This window comes from Rhineura floridana, chromosome 5, assembly GCF_030035675.1.
Source record: "Rhineura floridana isolate rRhiFlo1 chromosome 5, rRhiFlo1.hap2, whole genome shotgun sequence".
NCBI classification, from domain to species: domain Eukaryota; kingdom Metazoa; phylum Chordata; class Lepidosauria; order Squamata; family Rhineuridae; genus Rhineura; species Rhineura floridana.
This window is the reverse complement of record NC_084484.1, coordinates 79,341,606-79,358,254: the sequence shown is the minus strand read 5'-3', so window position 1 is coordinate 79,358,254 and position 16,649 is coordinate 79,341,606. Positions and strand designations below refer to the sequence as shown.

General features: G+C 39.1%; 1 protein-coding gene across 4 annotated transcripts in view; it reads right to left on the bottom strand.

Moving 5' to 3' along the window:
- The window catches only part of CNKSR2 (connector enhancer of kinase suppressor of Ras 2), a 271,527-nt gene that overhangs the window by 14,302 nt on the left and 240,576 nt on the right, over positions 1–16,649 (bottom strand). For 2 of the 4 annotated variants that reach the window (XM_061627283.1, XM_061627284.1), the window contains one exon: positions 565–2,051. The exons of the other annotated variants lie outside the window; for them this stretch is intronic. Coding sequence is in view for 1 of the 2 variants with exons in the window: in XM_061627284.1 (XP_061483268.1) it covers positions 2,047–2,051 (5 nt within the window). In the remaining variant the exon portion in view is untranslated. Of the gene's footprint in view, positions 1–564; positions 2,052–16,649 lie in introns of those variants that run through there. 4 annotated transcript variants of the gene reach the window in all.

Here is a 16,649-nt window from a genome sequence, read left to right as displayed (position 1 = left end):
ACTTCTAAATCTCATTGATTTCAATGAGAAATATTTAGGTCTGCACTTATTTCTAAAGCACTAAAGTGCTTAACTTTAAATGAATTGTGTCCAAAGGTTATTGTGGTTTTGTCAGCAAATAATCAATATATTTTTGAGAAAACAAGAGCATTAGTTTTATGCTCATGAAAATCTGTGGAAGCTGAGTTTATAGTCAAATCTTGACAGATCTGTGCTAGGACCAGCAATCTTGTATAACTACATGCATTTCCCACTGGTTTGTCTATAGTATACAGGGTTATTGTTAATTTAAAAAATAGCATGTTAAAGCTGTTAGGATTTTCTTACTGCTCTGCTGCATATTATTTAGTTGTGAAAAAATTGTAACACTTCTCTATAAAAAGGGAAATATATGCATTTGTATATAAATAACTATATTTTATTGGTATTAACATAATGCAATACCATACATGGACCTGACAGAAATAAAACATTTCAAAATACATTTTAAAATTCTCTCTCCATAGAATAGTATGAAATATCAACAATTTAGCACTGACATTACAGTACACCCTTACCCCCAATTCAAAAGAAAATCCACATCCAATCACAGAGATACAGGCAAATAATGATCCATAGGAGACCCAATACATAATGATAGACAATATCTGAATCTACTTAGGGAGACATTCAGACAAAATCTTGCCCCCAAAACATCCTCCTATGGATGCTGAATGATTTACAGAGAATACCTTATGCTTATGCTGCAAGGCAACATCCCTCACATTTGACTCCTAGAAGGTGAGGAGAAATTGAAGATTTCTATCTGCAGAGTTGGAAATACTCCAATGCGAGGCATCATCTTACTGTCATAAAATCAGTATCTGCGCACCATCAGATAAATAATTAGAAACTGCTTAACAAACTCTGCTGCAATCCTTAGCAAATTTATTTTAAAGCAAGATTCAAGCTATACGTGACAGTGTTTAAACCTGGGTCAGCTTCAATCATGTGTAAAGTGTGGGGAATCTGCTTTTTAGAGCAACTGAGCTCTCCATGTATACACCACTAACAATGTCCTCAAAGCCTCTCTCTCTCCCAGTTCTTTTCTCCTGCACACGAAGCTCACTTTTGGAATTGGAGCTCAAAAGAATTTGGAATTAGACAAAAAGGTTTTTTGGGGGGGCAAACTGCAGAAGGCTAAGAAGCACATAGAGGAAGAGTTAGCAGTCTCCAAGTACACACACCTTTTGCTTTAAAAATGGAATCCCCTCACATCCATTATGGACATTTTTGGAAGAGACCTGGATTTAAACAAATGGATCTGTTACCATCATGTGTAGTTTGAGTCTAGACGCCCCCCCACTGAAATTAATGGGATTTACTCCTAAGTAAACACAGTTAGGATTGGGTTTTAAGTCTTGCAAGAGTCTGTGCACACTTGGACTTGATAGAATACATTTAATCAGTATTATACAGTAAGTTATCTTCCTTCACTAATATACTAAGAATGGCATTAGCCTTTTCCACTTTGGATGGATGGAAGTAACTGAAGTCCATTTGCAAAATATGATTTTATAGTTACCATGGTGATCCCTCTTTCCTTCTTTGAAGACTGCAGAACACACCTGAGTGTCATCATAGCCCTTCCCCTGCCATCACCCTCTTCCCCTTCTGTTTCTCCCAAGTTGGTGGGCAGCAACTGTACTCCATGTAGCCTGGGTCTGATATTGTGCCTAGTCCCTCTGTAGAAAGGATGCATTCTTCAAAATAAAACCAATAGGTCTGGCAATAGGTTTGCCCTTTACCCAGGCATTTGGTTGTCTATATTTTAAAGTCAGTTCTCACTTAAAAACATCAGTTATTCAAGAAGAATTGATTGGCTTTCTGAATGCAGGACATTAGAGGTTGCTTGCAAGAGGCTGAAGATGAGTCTCCGTAGTGCCAATTCTCTCCGATCTAAATTCTCTAACCAATAGTTTATCAATCTCTGAGTCCAATCGGTTCAGTGCCAAGAGAAGTGGATCCGAGTTGGCATGGGGAGGTTCTATCAACTCTCGCAGTGCTTTAGCCTAATATGATAAAGCAGTGATACAATATGGTGAAAGAACTGTGATGGGCTGTTATTACTATATCATATCAGTATTGCATTAGTTACACAATCATGCAATCTTGATAAAGAGAGAAAGCATATATGGCAAGATTTGTATACGATGTCAGTTCCACAGTGTTCTTTTTTATTATTATTTGCATGCAGACATGCTCAAGAAAAAAATTATGGCACTTTATCTGGTATCAAGCTTCAGAAGCATCAGTGTCTGATGGAAGAAAGATAATTAGCAGGACGCTGTTCTAGATTTTCAATTTACATTAAAATGGTGACAGCAATTATAAAATCAAACTAAATAAAGTGATAGACAACATTTATTTATTTTTAATGTAATTAACAAGGATTTTCCTACTTAATGTACATTATTAAATGTTATTGAGGAAACGGGAGAAGCTAATTTAGACTCAAGCACTTAACTTTCTCAACAAGTTATTAGTGTTTTTATTTAAAAACACACATGCGCATACACACATGCACATGCGCGCATACACACACGCATGCTCGCACCCCGCCTTCTGATCTCTATCACAGAAAATGATATGGAAAATTGAAGTCTGGTTTACGTTTACTCCTTCAGTGCAATATCCAATAGAACTTTATAATTGTTCTCATTAAAAATATGTCTGTTTTAAAAAATATTCATACTAGGTGAGCCCTAAGCCTTGAATAAAGGTTGGGTTGGTATACTTATATAAAAAATTAAAGAAGCAGTAAGTACATTTGATAGACACACATGCATTCATATATGTAATCTATTCATCTATCCACCCAGACTCATAAGGCTGCAATTTAACCAATAAATTATTCAACCAAAATATAGTGGGAGCTAATAGAGCTCTCAATTGAGAGGGGGGGAGAGGCAGGGAGAGGAGGGGGCTGAGAATTGTAACTGGCTTAATTAATAAATTAACACTGCAATCCTATGGTCCCTGGGAGGGCACCCCATGGGCCAAAAGATGTGTCAGTTCTCCCCCTTCAAGGGCAGAGAGAGAGAGAGAGGTCGAAACTCAGAGGGTCCCTCCCTCCAGCTGCAAAAACCTGAAGAGTCTGGAGTCCTTGCTTCACAGGCATCAGATTGGTAGAGGGTGACAGAGGTGGTTCAGGGGAAAGCATGGATACAAAGGTACCATAGCCATCGCAGTCCCTAGTCAGCTTCCTCTCCCCACCCCCAAATGGATGCAATATATATAGAAACAATGGGAAAGAACATGTTTAAACAAACAAACAAAAAACCTGGAAAAGGATGGAGAAGGGCAAGAACACCACTCCACCCTCACTTCTACCCTGCTGTAGAGACCAGCAGTGGTGGTTCATTTGCCCCACCAGCTTCCTCTCCTGACAAAGGATTGCTATCTAACTAAAATTAGGTTAATCAGGGATTATGATATATCAAAAGGCACCTATATTGTAGTTACAGTAATCTGTTCCCCTGGCTTTAATTTTAATAAATTAATATTTATTATGATTGTAATGTAAGAACTCAAGTGAATTAGATATAGTTGTATGGGGGAATCAGTTGGGAGAGGGACCAGTAGGAAAACGAAAGCAGAGCTCTTGGTTACGCTGCAACAGACTGTTAAGTAAAGTTTGTTCCTTCTAACGAGTATTTGTGATTCATTCAACTCTTGCAAATATTACATGGTGTCAGAAGACTACCTAAAAACATAAGGCAGTGAAAAATGGACCAGTTGAAGCCTCCAGGAAAGTTGGTGTTTGAAGGAAATGCAGCAGAGAACTGGAGAAAATGGAAGCAAGGGTTTGAATTGTACTGCATTGCAAGTGGAGCAGATAAGAAAGATGAGACTCCAGTCAGCATTATTTCTGCATGTGGCAGGTGAAGAAGCAAGAGAGGTATTTAATACTTTCCAGTCTGATGATGATGCAGATAAATATAAAATTCATTTTTGATGAATAAATTTGAAGCTTATTGTGTGCCCAGAAATCAAATGGAATGGCAGAAAGGGCGATCCAAACAGTAAAGAGGATTCTTAATAAATCTAGTCTGAATAACACAGATCCTTATCTTAGTTTATTGGATTACAGAAATATGCCTACAGTAGATGCAGCCTCACCTGCACAACTTTTAATGGGGAGACGTTTAAGAGCCAGGTTGCCTACCTCAGCACCGTTGTTACTACCTCAGCAGGTAAAAGGTTAGGTGACATACAGACACATCTGAAGAGAAGACAAGAAAAACAGAAGCTTTACTTTGACAAAGGTTCAAAGCCTTTACCACCTTTGCAGGTTGGTGATTCTGTTAATGTTCGGCAAGATGGAGTGTGGAAACCAGCGAGAGTGACTGGACAAAACATGACTCCAAGATCATATTTGGTTCAGACTGATGGTTTAGCTGTCTACAGAAGGAACAGAAGAGATCTTCAAAGCACTCCAAGTTGTGAACCAAAAATGGATGAGACGACTGAGACTGCAACTGCACCTCCATCAGAGGTAGACCTATCAGAGTCTCAAGACAACAGAAGTGGAACAGCTGTAGCACAAAGTGCCGGTGATATACCAGAAAAGATTTTGCACTCTGAGTTACCTGTTACTACATCAAGAGGCAGAGTGATCAGAAAACAATTCGATATAGACAGTAGTTTCTATCTTTTTCTTTTTTTTTAAAAAAGGGAGATGTAATGTGAGTAGGAACTCAAGTGAATTAGATATAGTTGTATGGGGGAATCAGTTGGGAGAGGGACCAGTAGGAAAACGAAAGCAGAGCTCTTGGTTATGCTGCAACAGACTGTTAAGTAAAGTTTGTTCCTTCTAACAAGTATTTGTGATTCATTTTAACTCTTGCAAATATTACAATGATTATAATAATTATTATAAAAGACCAATACATATGGACAAACCATGGCTGTTGAGCCATAGCCATCTCTTGGGCAATACATATGTGAAACCTGTGCAATTCAGTAATGGAGCCATGCAGGGGTTGGCAACTTTTTTTGGATCAGCAAGCACATTTTGGATTTTGAGAAAGTGCTGTGGGCATAGGGTTGCCATATTGCCCGGTTAGCTGGGTTTTACCCGGATTCTTTGCATGCCACCTGGCACCCTGCTAGGTTTAACCTGCTAGGTGGCCTGGATTCTCAGCTTTAATTTAAAAAAAATTAAGTTTCTAGGTGGTCCGGTTCTCGAGATATACATAAAAACGTCAGCCGCCCCCCAACTGTTAAATCTTTCTTTAAACAGTACTGTATAGCACTTTGTAGCTTTAACCCCACCCGTTCAGGATTGCAACCAATCAGTGAAGCCAGGGTTGTGTTTCAGTTTCATTGACCTGAGGCAGTGTCTAGAAAACCTCATTGCAATGCCAAAAAATGGTGGTTTCCCCCGTTTATCTGAAAATCTCATAAATTGGGTAAGTATATACATTTCAGTTTTTTTCCTCTTGTGTGCAGGAGTCAGATCCTAGGCAGTGTTTTGAAAACCTTCCCAATACTTGCTTTTGTAAAAATAATGCTAATCCCATACGCCCAGAGTAAATCCCATTGAATTCAATAGGACTTACTTTTGAGTAGACATGGTTATGAATGTGCTGAAAATCAATGGGACTTTGGAGTGAATGTAAAAAAGAATTGTGTTTGTGTTCTAACTAACTCCTCTCCAGTCCTATTTTAAAGCAAGTAGGGAGGGCTTACTTAGGTATTACAGTTTTTATTCTGTAAGAAACTAATACTGATTTTTAAAAAACTAATACTGATTTTTCTGCAATGACCAACTGGTTTGACAATAAACTGTTATATGGGCTGTATGTATTTATACATCTGCAGTGTGTGCGTGTATGGAGTCTTATGATTCGGAATTTTGGGTTGTGTGAATGAAGTTGCTTATCACTTGAGGTTGCATTTCTGTCCCTGTCTGAGTAAGCCCCACTGAATACACTGGGACTTGCTTCTGAATAAATAAACCTAGGATTGCACTATAAATATCTTTACAGTTTGTGTAAATAATAAATATATTTGATAGTCATGCTTATATAAATATTTCTTCATTTATCATATTTTTGGTTTTTGGTTAGGAATCCTGACTGGTTGTGAGATGCTTAGTTTTCTGCCTTACTCATAGGAATCTTGTTGTGGTTGGTATGGTATTACATTTAGGAAAGTGTTACTGCCTTTTGTGTGTTTTTTTCCTATTTGCATTTCACTTATCTTTAACCTCACTCCGTTACAGCCATAGAAACAACAGCAGCATATGCAAGATAATTAACTCCCATTAGTGATGAGCAAGAATTTATATAATTATTATTTTAATTAAAACAAGAGGCTTATGAGTACTTTGAAGAGGACCAGATATTTATTTTCTTTCTGAGCCCAGGACTGGGTCTTTCATGGTGCCCGGTGGGGGGAGGGAACAGGAGAGTAGTCGATAAGACAGACATCCTGGCATTGGTAATCTAATTAGCAAGGTATGTGTGGGGTTGTTGCACACTTCCAGGCCCAGTTTCATTTTGAGTATGGAGGTGGAACCTGTGTAGATGTGGTTGATCAAAGGGAGAAGAAATTTTGAGTTAAGCAAAGCTCTGCTTTTATAAAACCTAAGAAACATACAGATACTTTGAATGTCTGAGTGTCTGCACCAGTGGCATACTGGAGGAACTTGTAAAACTTGCTGCAACAGTATTTAGAACTGAGCATGTGGCGTGAAAGACTCCTTTTCCTAACATTTTGGCTTCTTGTTTTTCTCCACCCACCACATCTCTGAAATATATTGTATATGTAATGGTTAACCGTACTGCTGCCTTGACTTACTTTATGTTTGTTGCTATTTTGTGTTTTTATTATGTTTTTATATTGATTGTGCATTTTTATTGTTTTATTGTATTTGTAAGCTGTGCTGAGCTCTGCTTTTAACAGCAGAAGGGCAGGATATAAATCCTCTTAATCAATCAATAAATATTCCATAGTGTTGGAAACTAGAGTCTAGGCATTTAAGGCTGAAAATGTTGTTTTTTAAAAAAAGATTTCTCACATCTTTCCCCAGTTTTTGGTGGTAATTCCTAGGCACAAAAACAAAACAACTGGACAATCCAAATATTAATATGCAAATATTTTGCACAATATACAAATAATATGTAAACACTTTGCATAATATGCATAATATGCAAATTAGCCTGCCCGGTTTTGTGGAACTGGAATATGGCAACCCTATGTGGGCATCAGTTATAAAATGGCTGCCTTGGGGGCATGGCATAACACAAAATGGCTGACATGGGGTATGGCATAAAACACAATAAAAGAGTACAGTCATTGCTGCTTCCCCCACTCCCAGGCAACCTCAGGCTTGTCAAAGTAAGTCAGCTATGTCCTGCTGGTCCTAGATGTGGAGCTCACACAGTACACCTTACAGGGAGCATTCTCCAGTTCCAGGAAAAATATACAATGTGGCCACACCACACACACTCTCTTGAGCACATGCACACACTCTTTGCAGACATACAGACCACAGACACACATGCATATCTCACTCACTCACTCGTATAGTTTGCATCTGTGCTAGAATTGCTTTTTAAGATGTTATTAAAGATTTTTAAAAAATGTTTTAAAGATGTATTATGTTTTTAAATGTTTTTAGTGTTTTGTCCCTTGTTTGCCACCCTGGGCTCCTTCTGTGGGGTAAAGGTGGGATAGAAAACACACACACACACTTCACATATTCATGTCTCCCTCTGTCTCACAGACCATACATACATATACATACTGTAGACCACACATTTATTCATTCGTCCTTCACACACACACACAACACATACGTCTTTCCCTTTTTCCCAAGTGCATCTCTCCTTTCTCACAAATTTTCAGTGGCGGCAAGGGAAGTAAAACACTGTAAGGGTGGAACAGTCTTATTTCTCACAAAACTTGAGAAGAATTTTGTCTGTACATTTTGCATCACATCTCGGGTTCTACAAATGAAAGCTGGATATTTGAGGATTATGATTCATTCTGGGGGCATCAAAGAAGACTTTTGTGCACTGGATTCATCACCCCTGACTTACTCCAAGGTAAATGGGGTTAGGTTAGTGGTTTAAATGTATGGTGAGAATGTGACCTTTGTCTGTTATAGAATGTTCCAGGAAATTAAGCGTTTCAGAGTGTTAACATGATTTATGTCTGCTTTGTTGCATTTATTCTCTTGCAGAGAGGATGTTTGGCCAATATAAATGGCCGAAGGGAATTATTGACAGATGATTTGTTGTTATGTGCCTCCAGAAGACATGCACAGTGGTTTAGCGATCAATCCTTCTTCACAGAGAACTCTGGAAATTGTAGATCTGTGAAGGGAACAGAGGTCTCCTAACAACTCTCAGCACCCTTAATACACTTCTTTGGGTGAAACCATGCCTGCAAAATGATATAATAGTGCCTTAAATGTATGGTGCAGATGTCGCCAGACTTCCAGAAAAAAAGTTAAAAGAAATTCCAACATAAAGCTCCTGGGTAAGAATTCACTAGCATGTTTGACATGGTGGAAATTAGCCTAAGAAATTATAGAAATGTCTAGTTCACCAAAGAAAGTGGTGAAATAAGATTACAGGCATACCCCGCTTTAACGTACGCAATGGGACCGGAGAGTGTACTTTAAGTGAAAATAAACTTTAAGTGAAGCGATTGTCTTCACTTGTACTGCACGCAATCACCACTAGATGGCAGCGGCGTCATGCCAATAAAGTGTCCGTTATTGCGAAGCGCGTGTACTTTAAGCAGGGTATGGTGGAGTATGGAGCATGTACTTTATAGCGAGGCTACTTTAAGTGAAGCTACTTTAAGCGGGGTATGCCTGTATAGAAAGCCCTAGTTCACTACTGGAACTAAATAGAGAAGTGGGTCACTAAACTGAGCAGCACACTGACTGGATTCTGTATGCATTTGTGCTTTGGATGGTGCAACATATCTACTGCTATTGCTCTCTTGCATTGCCTGACATATTTTTTTCCACTTTGTAAGCAACATTTTCTCCCTTACTTCTGAACTCTGTGTGTGTGTGCACACATACACACACACACACACACACACTTAAGTTACCATACTTCTAGCAAAGTGGACTCTGGCTCATAAGCTTGTGTCATAGTGCATTAGTACATTTCTAAATTTTATACTGGAAAAATCCCTATATATTTTTGTATTTTTTACATTTATAATAAAAATTGTCAAAAAAAAAAAGGAAGAAAAGTTTTTTTTATGAAAGCTCATTAGATCTGGATTTAGTCATTCAGGCTTCTGAAGATGATGATGAAATAATGTAAAACTGTCCTTAGTGCTTGTCTTAGTTCTTCCTTTTGGCTGCTTGGCAAAAGAGTCTCTTTCCTCCTTGGTAGATTTTGAATCTGTGTCCCAGGAGTCCTGCTGTTATAGAACCCTATGTGGGTGCACTGTTAATCTATCTTCCCCTCTTTCCCCATTGTGTGTCGTGTTCCTAAAAGAAGGCTTGTGATGGATATAAGGGGATTTGAACCCCTGCTTATAGGGATACCTGAAATGGCAGCACTGATGCCATGGCTAGTTGTGCCACTCGGGATGCTGGAGTAGGGACACTCTGGCATCATTATGTGTTTGTGTTTTTTTAAGGGGTATGTGGAGTCATGCCCTAATCATCAGCTAATTCATTAGCTAACTAAGAATATGAGCCCTGATGAATCAGACCAAAGGCTGATTTACTCCAGCATCCTGCTTTCACAGTGGCTGACCAGATGTCTGTGGGAACCTAATAAGCAAGACCTGAGTACAGCAGTGCTGTCTCCACCTGTAATTCCCCAAAAATGATATTCATACTGCCTCCGACAGTGGAAGGAGAACATAGCTATCATGGCTAGTAGTCACTGATAGCTTTATCCTTCAAGGTAGACTCTTGTGTCCACCTATAAAAAGGCCTCCAACTTTCTTCTTGGGTTCAAAAGGAGAAACATAGTTGGCTGAACATTCTGAATGAGTCATAAACATACTATTCTGAATTTCATTAGTTTTTATACAAAAACAATGTTAATATAAACATAAGGATTTAAGAAAGGTTGCCAACTAATAAAAAATTTCAGTGGACCATCAAGCTACAATGTGGCGTACAACAATAGCTCAACAAGATTAATAATCAGATCACAATGTGTATATTGTAATCATGAAACAAACATCTGTCAACCATAAAGCAGTGGCTTAATTCCATTCTGCTCACAGTGAAAATGATAATTTATTATTTGTTCATTTCACTTGCAGTAGTAAATTCAGAACCAATTAAATAGAATTTTAAACAATTTTAAAATATAAAACGTTAATTTCATGATATATATATCAGATCTTGATAAGAATTATATTTGTGCTAGTGCTCTTACATAAGCATGAGAATATAAAATATTCTGCAAGCCACTTTAGTCCTTTATTACTGTGTAGACTAGAAAGAAAAATCTTCTATTAGGAAAGCATCTGGATACTAAACACGTAACATGCTACACTCATCAGTGTAATTAGAGAAAATAAGAACTATTCAGGGATTTCATTAGGACACTGGCTCTTATTACAGGAGTCAAGTGATGAAAATGCCATGAGATCTCCAGTGCATTAGAGCTTTGCTTAAAGATAGAAACAACCAACAGCTTTGCTATCATTTCAGTCTTTTCACATGTGAACAAAAATGATATTCTTTTAAATATGAAACTCTTTTAGTTACATAACCAAGTATAATGGAACAGAAAACAAAGTAAACCAGGAGGCCCACTACATGCTTATTTTTGTAAACAAGTTCACCATGGCAAAGGAAAACCTTTTTTTGTGCTTTATTCTATTAAACATAATTCTACTCATATTTCTACTCATGTGGCTCCTGGACCTGCTAAAACTTCTTTCTCTCAAGCTTTCCTGGCTTGACCTGCCTCCTCTTGTCTCTTTCATGTCATGACTTTAGATTGTAAAATGGAGGGGAAAGTCTGTGGTGATAGATTTTACGATAATTCTGTACATTGCGTAGCTAGTTTGTAGGCATAACACTGACTTTGCACCTTCTGTGGTCCATTCATTCCCCTGCCTCCCTCTGTCCCGCAACCAACTTTTTATATTCCAAGTACTACCCTGCTACTTTCCTCCTCTGATTCCTTCCTTCCCATCAACTGGCTGTTTGGCGCTCTCTGCAGGCCAGGTTCCCAGTACAGGAGAGAGTCCTTTCTGACAAAAGTGCTAGACCTAGTTAATCTGGTTAGAATTAGATAAAGGGCCTTTATCTAATTTTTAACATTATAATAAACATTTTAAAATTCTCTTACCTCAAGACTGTGCAGTAGTATAGAACAACCACCATTACTGAACTGGGTGTTCTTTTCTCCTAAGTCAGTATAACACACAAGTGACTTCAAGGAATGAGCAACTTTTGCAAAGATGGAACAGTTATTGCCATCTGAAGTCTTAAGATTGAGTTTTACATTGCTATTTACATGTGGCTATTTATATGGCTAAGTGCAGCTGTGCTATATGACCTCTTGGGGTGAGAGCATTCTAGAAGTCATTGCACTTATGCTGATAAATTACCTTGTACTTTTTGTTTCAGAATTATGCTGTGAAATTTTGCACAGAAAATGTTTGTGTAATCAATGCATTAACCAGAAAATTACCTGCATCATTAGGAACTTATAGAATGAAACAGTAGAGTGGTACTATACCTTCTTAACATATTCATAAATATAGCCTTCCAGTATCTAAAAGCGTGTTTCATCACTCCTCCTTAGAAATTGCATGTGATCAATCTGTCATTCTTTGTATTAACAACGGCAATCAGAACGGGGGTTTAGTGTTAGTGGCAACACTACTAAATAGCAGGGCCCTACTTTCAATTGATTCTTTTGGCCCTGCTGCTTCTCTTTCACTCAATTTCAGTCTTTTCACCTCTCTAAGCAGGAACCAGTGACAAATGAGAAGGACCTTGCTCTCTCTATCTAAGTATTTCTTCAAATTGGGCCCAAAGGGAAAGTACATGTGAATGGGGAGCACTGACAGTAGTGAGGAGTAGGTAGACCCATTCAGGGTTCAGGGAGGAGTGTTCTTGAAAGCATATTGCACAGAGGCCCGCTAAAATTTGGAGCCACAACTGAAACTAAATCTAGGTATTCAGTTTGTAATTTTCATAGCTTTGAACATTGGGGTAGAATGTTCTGATACTAGTCATTTAATCTGTTTCAATTTAAGGCTAGCTTCTTGGAAATATTTTTGGCACTAGGACGTTCCCTCATCTTGTCTGAAGGTCTTTTAAAACTCATTGTGCTGATCTGACAACTCCTAAGTTCGGGACTGATTAACCAATATCCTCAACTCTCATCTTGTAAGATCATGATTGATATATCCAGCATTGCAGCAAAAGAAATAAACAAAAGAAATAATTTAAAATTTAGATTTCTTCCCAATATGTCAATATTGAGGGAATTTGAAATGCATTTCTACACTGAATGCCTAATCCCTAAATTTCAGGACATATCTTTTATTTTCTTCTCACAAGTATTTTATAAGGTAAGTTTCCAAAATTCCCATTACACAGACAGCAGCAGGAACTTACCCAAGGCTGCTTAGCGAGTCAATGTTTGGGTAGGGGCTTAAACCTGGGCCTTACACATCCAAACCCACCAGTATCTGTTTGATCACAATGCATAATAGTCATTCTGCACATTTTTATAATTTGCAATTTAAATAGGTTCTCCCTGTATCCTGTACCTAGCATCCCAAAACCAAACTTCTGTATAAGGAAAAAAAGTTCATATAGAGAATTTAAGGTGCTTCAGAAAAATGTACCATTTAGATATCTAGCTTTCCCAATTATTCTCAAGTAATTCTTGGTTTTTCCTTGCGACACAGCAATATAAGCTTCTGTTAAATCTAAAGATAAGGATTTTTAAAAATCAGAAATATGATTTAAAAAATAAATAAAAAGGTAGAGCATTTAGGCAGCACAGTGCTACCACAGCAAACATTTCAAAACCCAGAGAATGTCTGCCAGACTCTGAACCATCCCCCCTTAAGCTGCTGATCTCAGATCTCAACTGTGTGGGCAGACACCTGTCGCCTTGGTGATGAGAAAGTCTGTGGGAAGGACAGGGAGAAGAGTATTTCATAGCTCACTGCAGAAACTGGCAGGGTGAAGTGTTGCCTCTGAATTCAGTAATGGTAAAGGCTGAAACCCATCAACTGCTGCTACCTAATCACAAGTTGCCATAGCAACATAGATGGGAAACAAGGGATGCTTTTCATAATAATATTAAGGGATGAAAATGTTTTAACCTAAATATTGGTGTCACCACAAAATATCTGCCATCCTCAACTTGTTTCTTGTACCTAGGTTACTTTAGAGAAAATAACATCTGCCCTTGGGAGCAAAGCTAGCACAATAAATAGTGCTCAAACTATTGCATGCCAAATTTTGTATCACAACCTCTGAATTGCAATAACAGATTACGATGATAATGATAATGATAAATATGAAGTGCTGCTTTCTTGCACAAAACTTTAAAAAAGCAGTGAATGTCGCATTCAGCTACAACCCTATCAATAATTGTGATAAATTTAACAGATCATGATTCACAGAAGTAGTTAGTTAAAACTCATTCAGAAGTGAGTGAGACAGGGAACAACCAAGGACAAGGCCTTTTCTGTAGTGGAATCTCCTCCCTAGAGAGGTCTACCTGGCACCACCTTTACTGTTTTAGGTGGCAAGTTATGACCTTTTTATTTTCCCATGCTTTATTGTAAGCTCAATGAATGATTTTATCAGCCAAGAACTTTTATACAATCTGTGCTACTTGCCGTTTTATCTGGTATTTTTTAATTATTAATTGTTGAGTATTATTTGTGGGCTGCACAAGTGGCATTTCTAACAACTGCTTTTGCTTATATTTCTTTTAAGAAAAGGAGAAAGGCAAAGAAAGAACATAACAGGAAAGAAACAGTGAAGTGGGATAGAACTTCTTTTATTTGAAACAGTTTATTTATTTATTATTTGATTTATATCCCACCCTTCCTCCCAACTAAGGCCAACTAATATTTCACTACAGTTTTAAAAATCCCTGATAATGCTTAGATATCCTTCTAAACCAGTCTGTCCCAATACGCAAAAGATTATTGAATGGACTGCAAAGCAAGCTATATTAAAATCATAAAGCTATTTGTGTAGAGAATTTTTGCACAGAATATATTAATTTGCGAGCAGCGCCGCTATTCTACTGTGACAAATCTGCAAGGCACTTTGAAGATAAAATTGTTCATCACCATGATGAGTTGGATGCCACAAATGGAACAGGTCCCTGTGAAGTGTCCAGCTGATCTAGTTTTATGGGATCAGCTTCAGCTTTTCTGTCCCGAGGGAATTTTTTTATTGTATTCTGATTGTATATTCAGTTATTCTGGGACTCTTTTAACAGTGAAGAGGTGGCTACAAATGTTTTAAACAAAAATAGATATGTAGTTTTTCAAGCTTTCACAGAATCCAAAATAAATGGTGCAGCTTGAGGACGTTGACAAAGTGTTTGGACAGGTTCGTGTAACCACTTCTGTGCTGGATCCTTTCCCTAGGCTAATAAAAGCTAGCAGGGATGGAACAGCCGGCTGGGCCAGGGAAGTTATTAATGCCTCTCTGCGAGAGGGGGTGGTCCCTGGCTGCCTGAAAGAGGCAGTAGTGAGACCACTCCTGAAGAGGCCCTCCCTGGACCCAGAAAATCTTAATAACTATAGGCCGTTCCATTCCTGGGCAAGGTCCTGGAACGAGTGGTTGCAGGCCAGCTCCAGACACTCTTGGATGAGACCGATTATCTGGATCCATTTCAGTCAGGCTTCAGGCCTGGTTTTGGCACGGAAACAGCCTTGGTCGCCCTGTATGATGACCTTTGTCAGGAGAGAGACAGGGGGAGTGTGACTCTGTTGATTCTCCTTGATCTCTCAGCGGCTTTCGATACCATCGACCATGGTATCCTTCTGGGGAGACTAGCTGAGTTGGGAGTGGGAGGTACTGCATTGCGGTGGTTCCACTCCTACTTGGCAGGTCGCCTCCAGAAAGTGGTGCTTGGGGAACATTACTCGGCACCCTGAACTCTCCAGTATGGGGTTCCGCAGGGGTCAGTTCTGTCCCCCATGCTGTTCAACATCTACATGAAACCGTTGGGTGCGGTCATCCGGAGATTTGGAGTGCGTTGCCATCAGTATGCTGATGACACGCAGCTCTGTTTCTCCTTTTCATCTTCTTCAGGTGAGGCTGTCAATGTGCTGAACCGGTGCCTGGCTGCGACAATGGACTGGATGAGGGCTAATAAACTGAGGCTCAATCCAGACAAGACTGAGATGCTGCTAATGGGTGGTTCTTCTGACCAGAAGGTGGATGTCCAACCTGTTCTGGATGGGGTTGCACTCCCCCTGAAGGAGCAGGTTCGTAGCTTGGGGGTTCTCCTAGAACCATCTCTGTCACTTGAGGCTCAGGTAGCCTCGGTGGCACGGAGTGCCTTCTACCAACTTCGGTTGGTGGCCCAACTACGCCCCTATCTGGACAGGGATAACCTGGCTTCAGTTGTCCATGCTCTGGTAACCTCCGAATTAGATTACTTCAATGCACTCTATGTGGGGCTGCCTTTGAAGACGGTTCAGAAACTGTAACTTGTGCAAAATGCAGTGGCCAGATTGCTAACAGAGACCAGACAGTCTGAACATATAAAACCGATTCTGGCCCGCTTGCATTGGCTGCCTGTATGTTTCTGAGCTCAATTCAAGGTGCTGGTTTTGACCTATAAAGCCTTACGTGACTTGGGACCACAATACCTGATGGAACGCCTCTCCCGATACGAACCCACCTGTACACTACGTTCAAGATCAAAGGCCCTCCTCCGGGTGCCTACTCGGAGGGAAGCTTGGAGGGTGGCAACAAGGGAGATGGCCTTCTCAGTGGTGGCCCCCAACACTGTTATCTTTTCGGCGCCAGGTCAAGACTTTGCTCTTCTCCCAGGCATTTTAGCATGTGTTTTAAATTGTTTTTATATTGTTTTAAATTTTAAACTTGTGTTTTAAATTGTTTTTAAAATATGTGCTTTAAATTGTATATTTGTTTTAATGTTTTTGATTGCTGTAAACCGCCCAGAGAGCTTCGGCTATGGGGCGGTATACAAGTGCAACAAACAAACAAACAAACAAACAAAAATCAGAGATGGGGATCTTTTAGCTCTAGGGACCAAAACCCCCCTGGAACAACTTTGACTGCTTCCTGAGACTATATAAAGGGTATTAAGTTATGATTTTCAAAATAAATCAGAAAGGAGATTTTTTTAAACTTGCGAACATCAGTGAATCTGATTAAATGGGAAAGGCTAATCTCAGAGTTATGAAAAATTCCTCTATCCTGCAATGCCTCCCTACTCTTACATGGATTGTTCAGTTTGTTGAATCTAGTCACTCACCACTGCCAAATACTGATTAAATGTACCTGGATCTGTGAAAAAGGTAAATATAGCTTGATATCATCATTATGCTACTGATGTTGTACTTAATCTACCCACAATCTCTTGAGAGGCTACACGCCAAATGGTGTGCATTAGGAGGGGATATCTACCACAGAA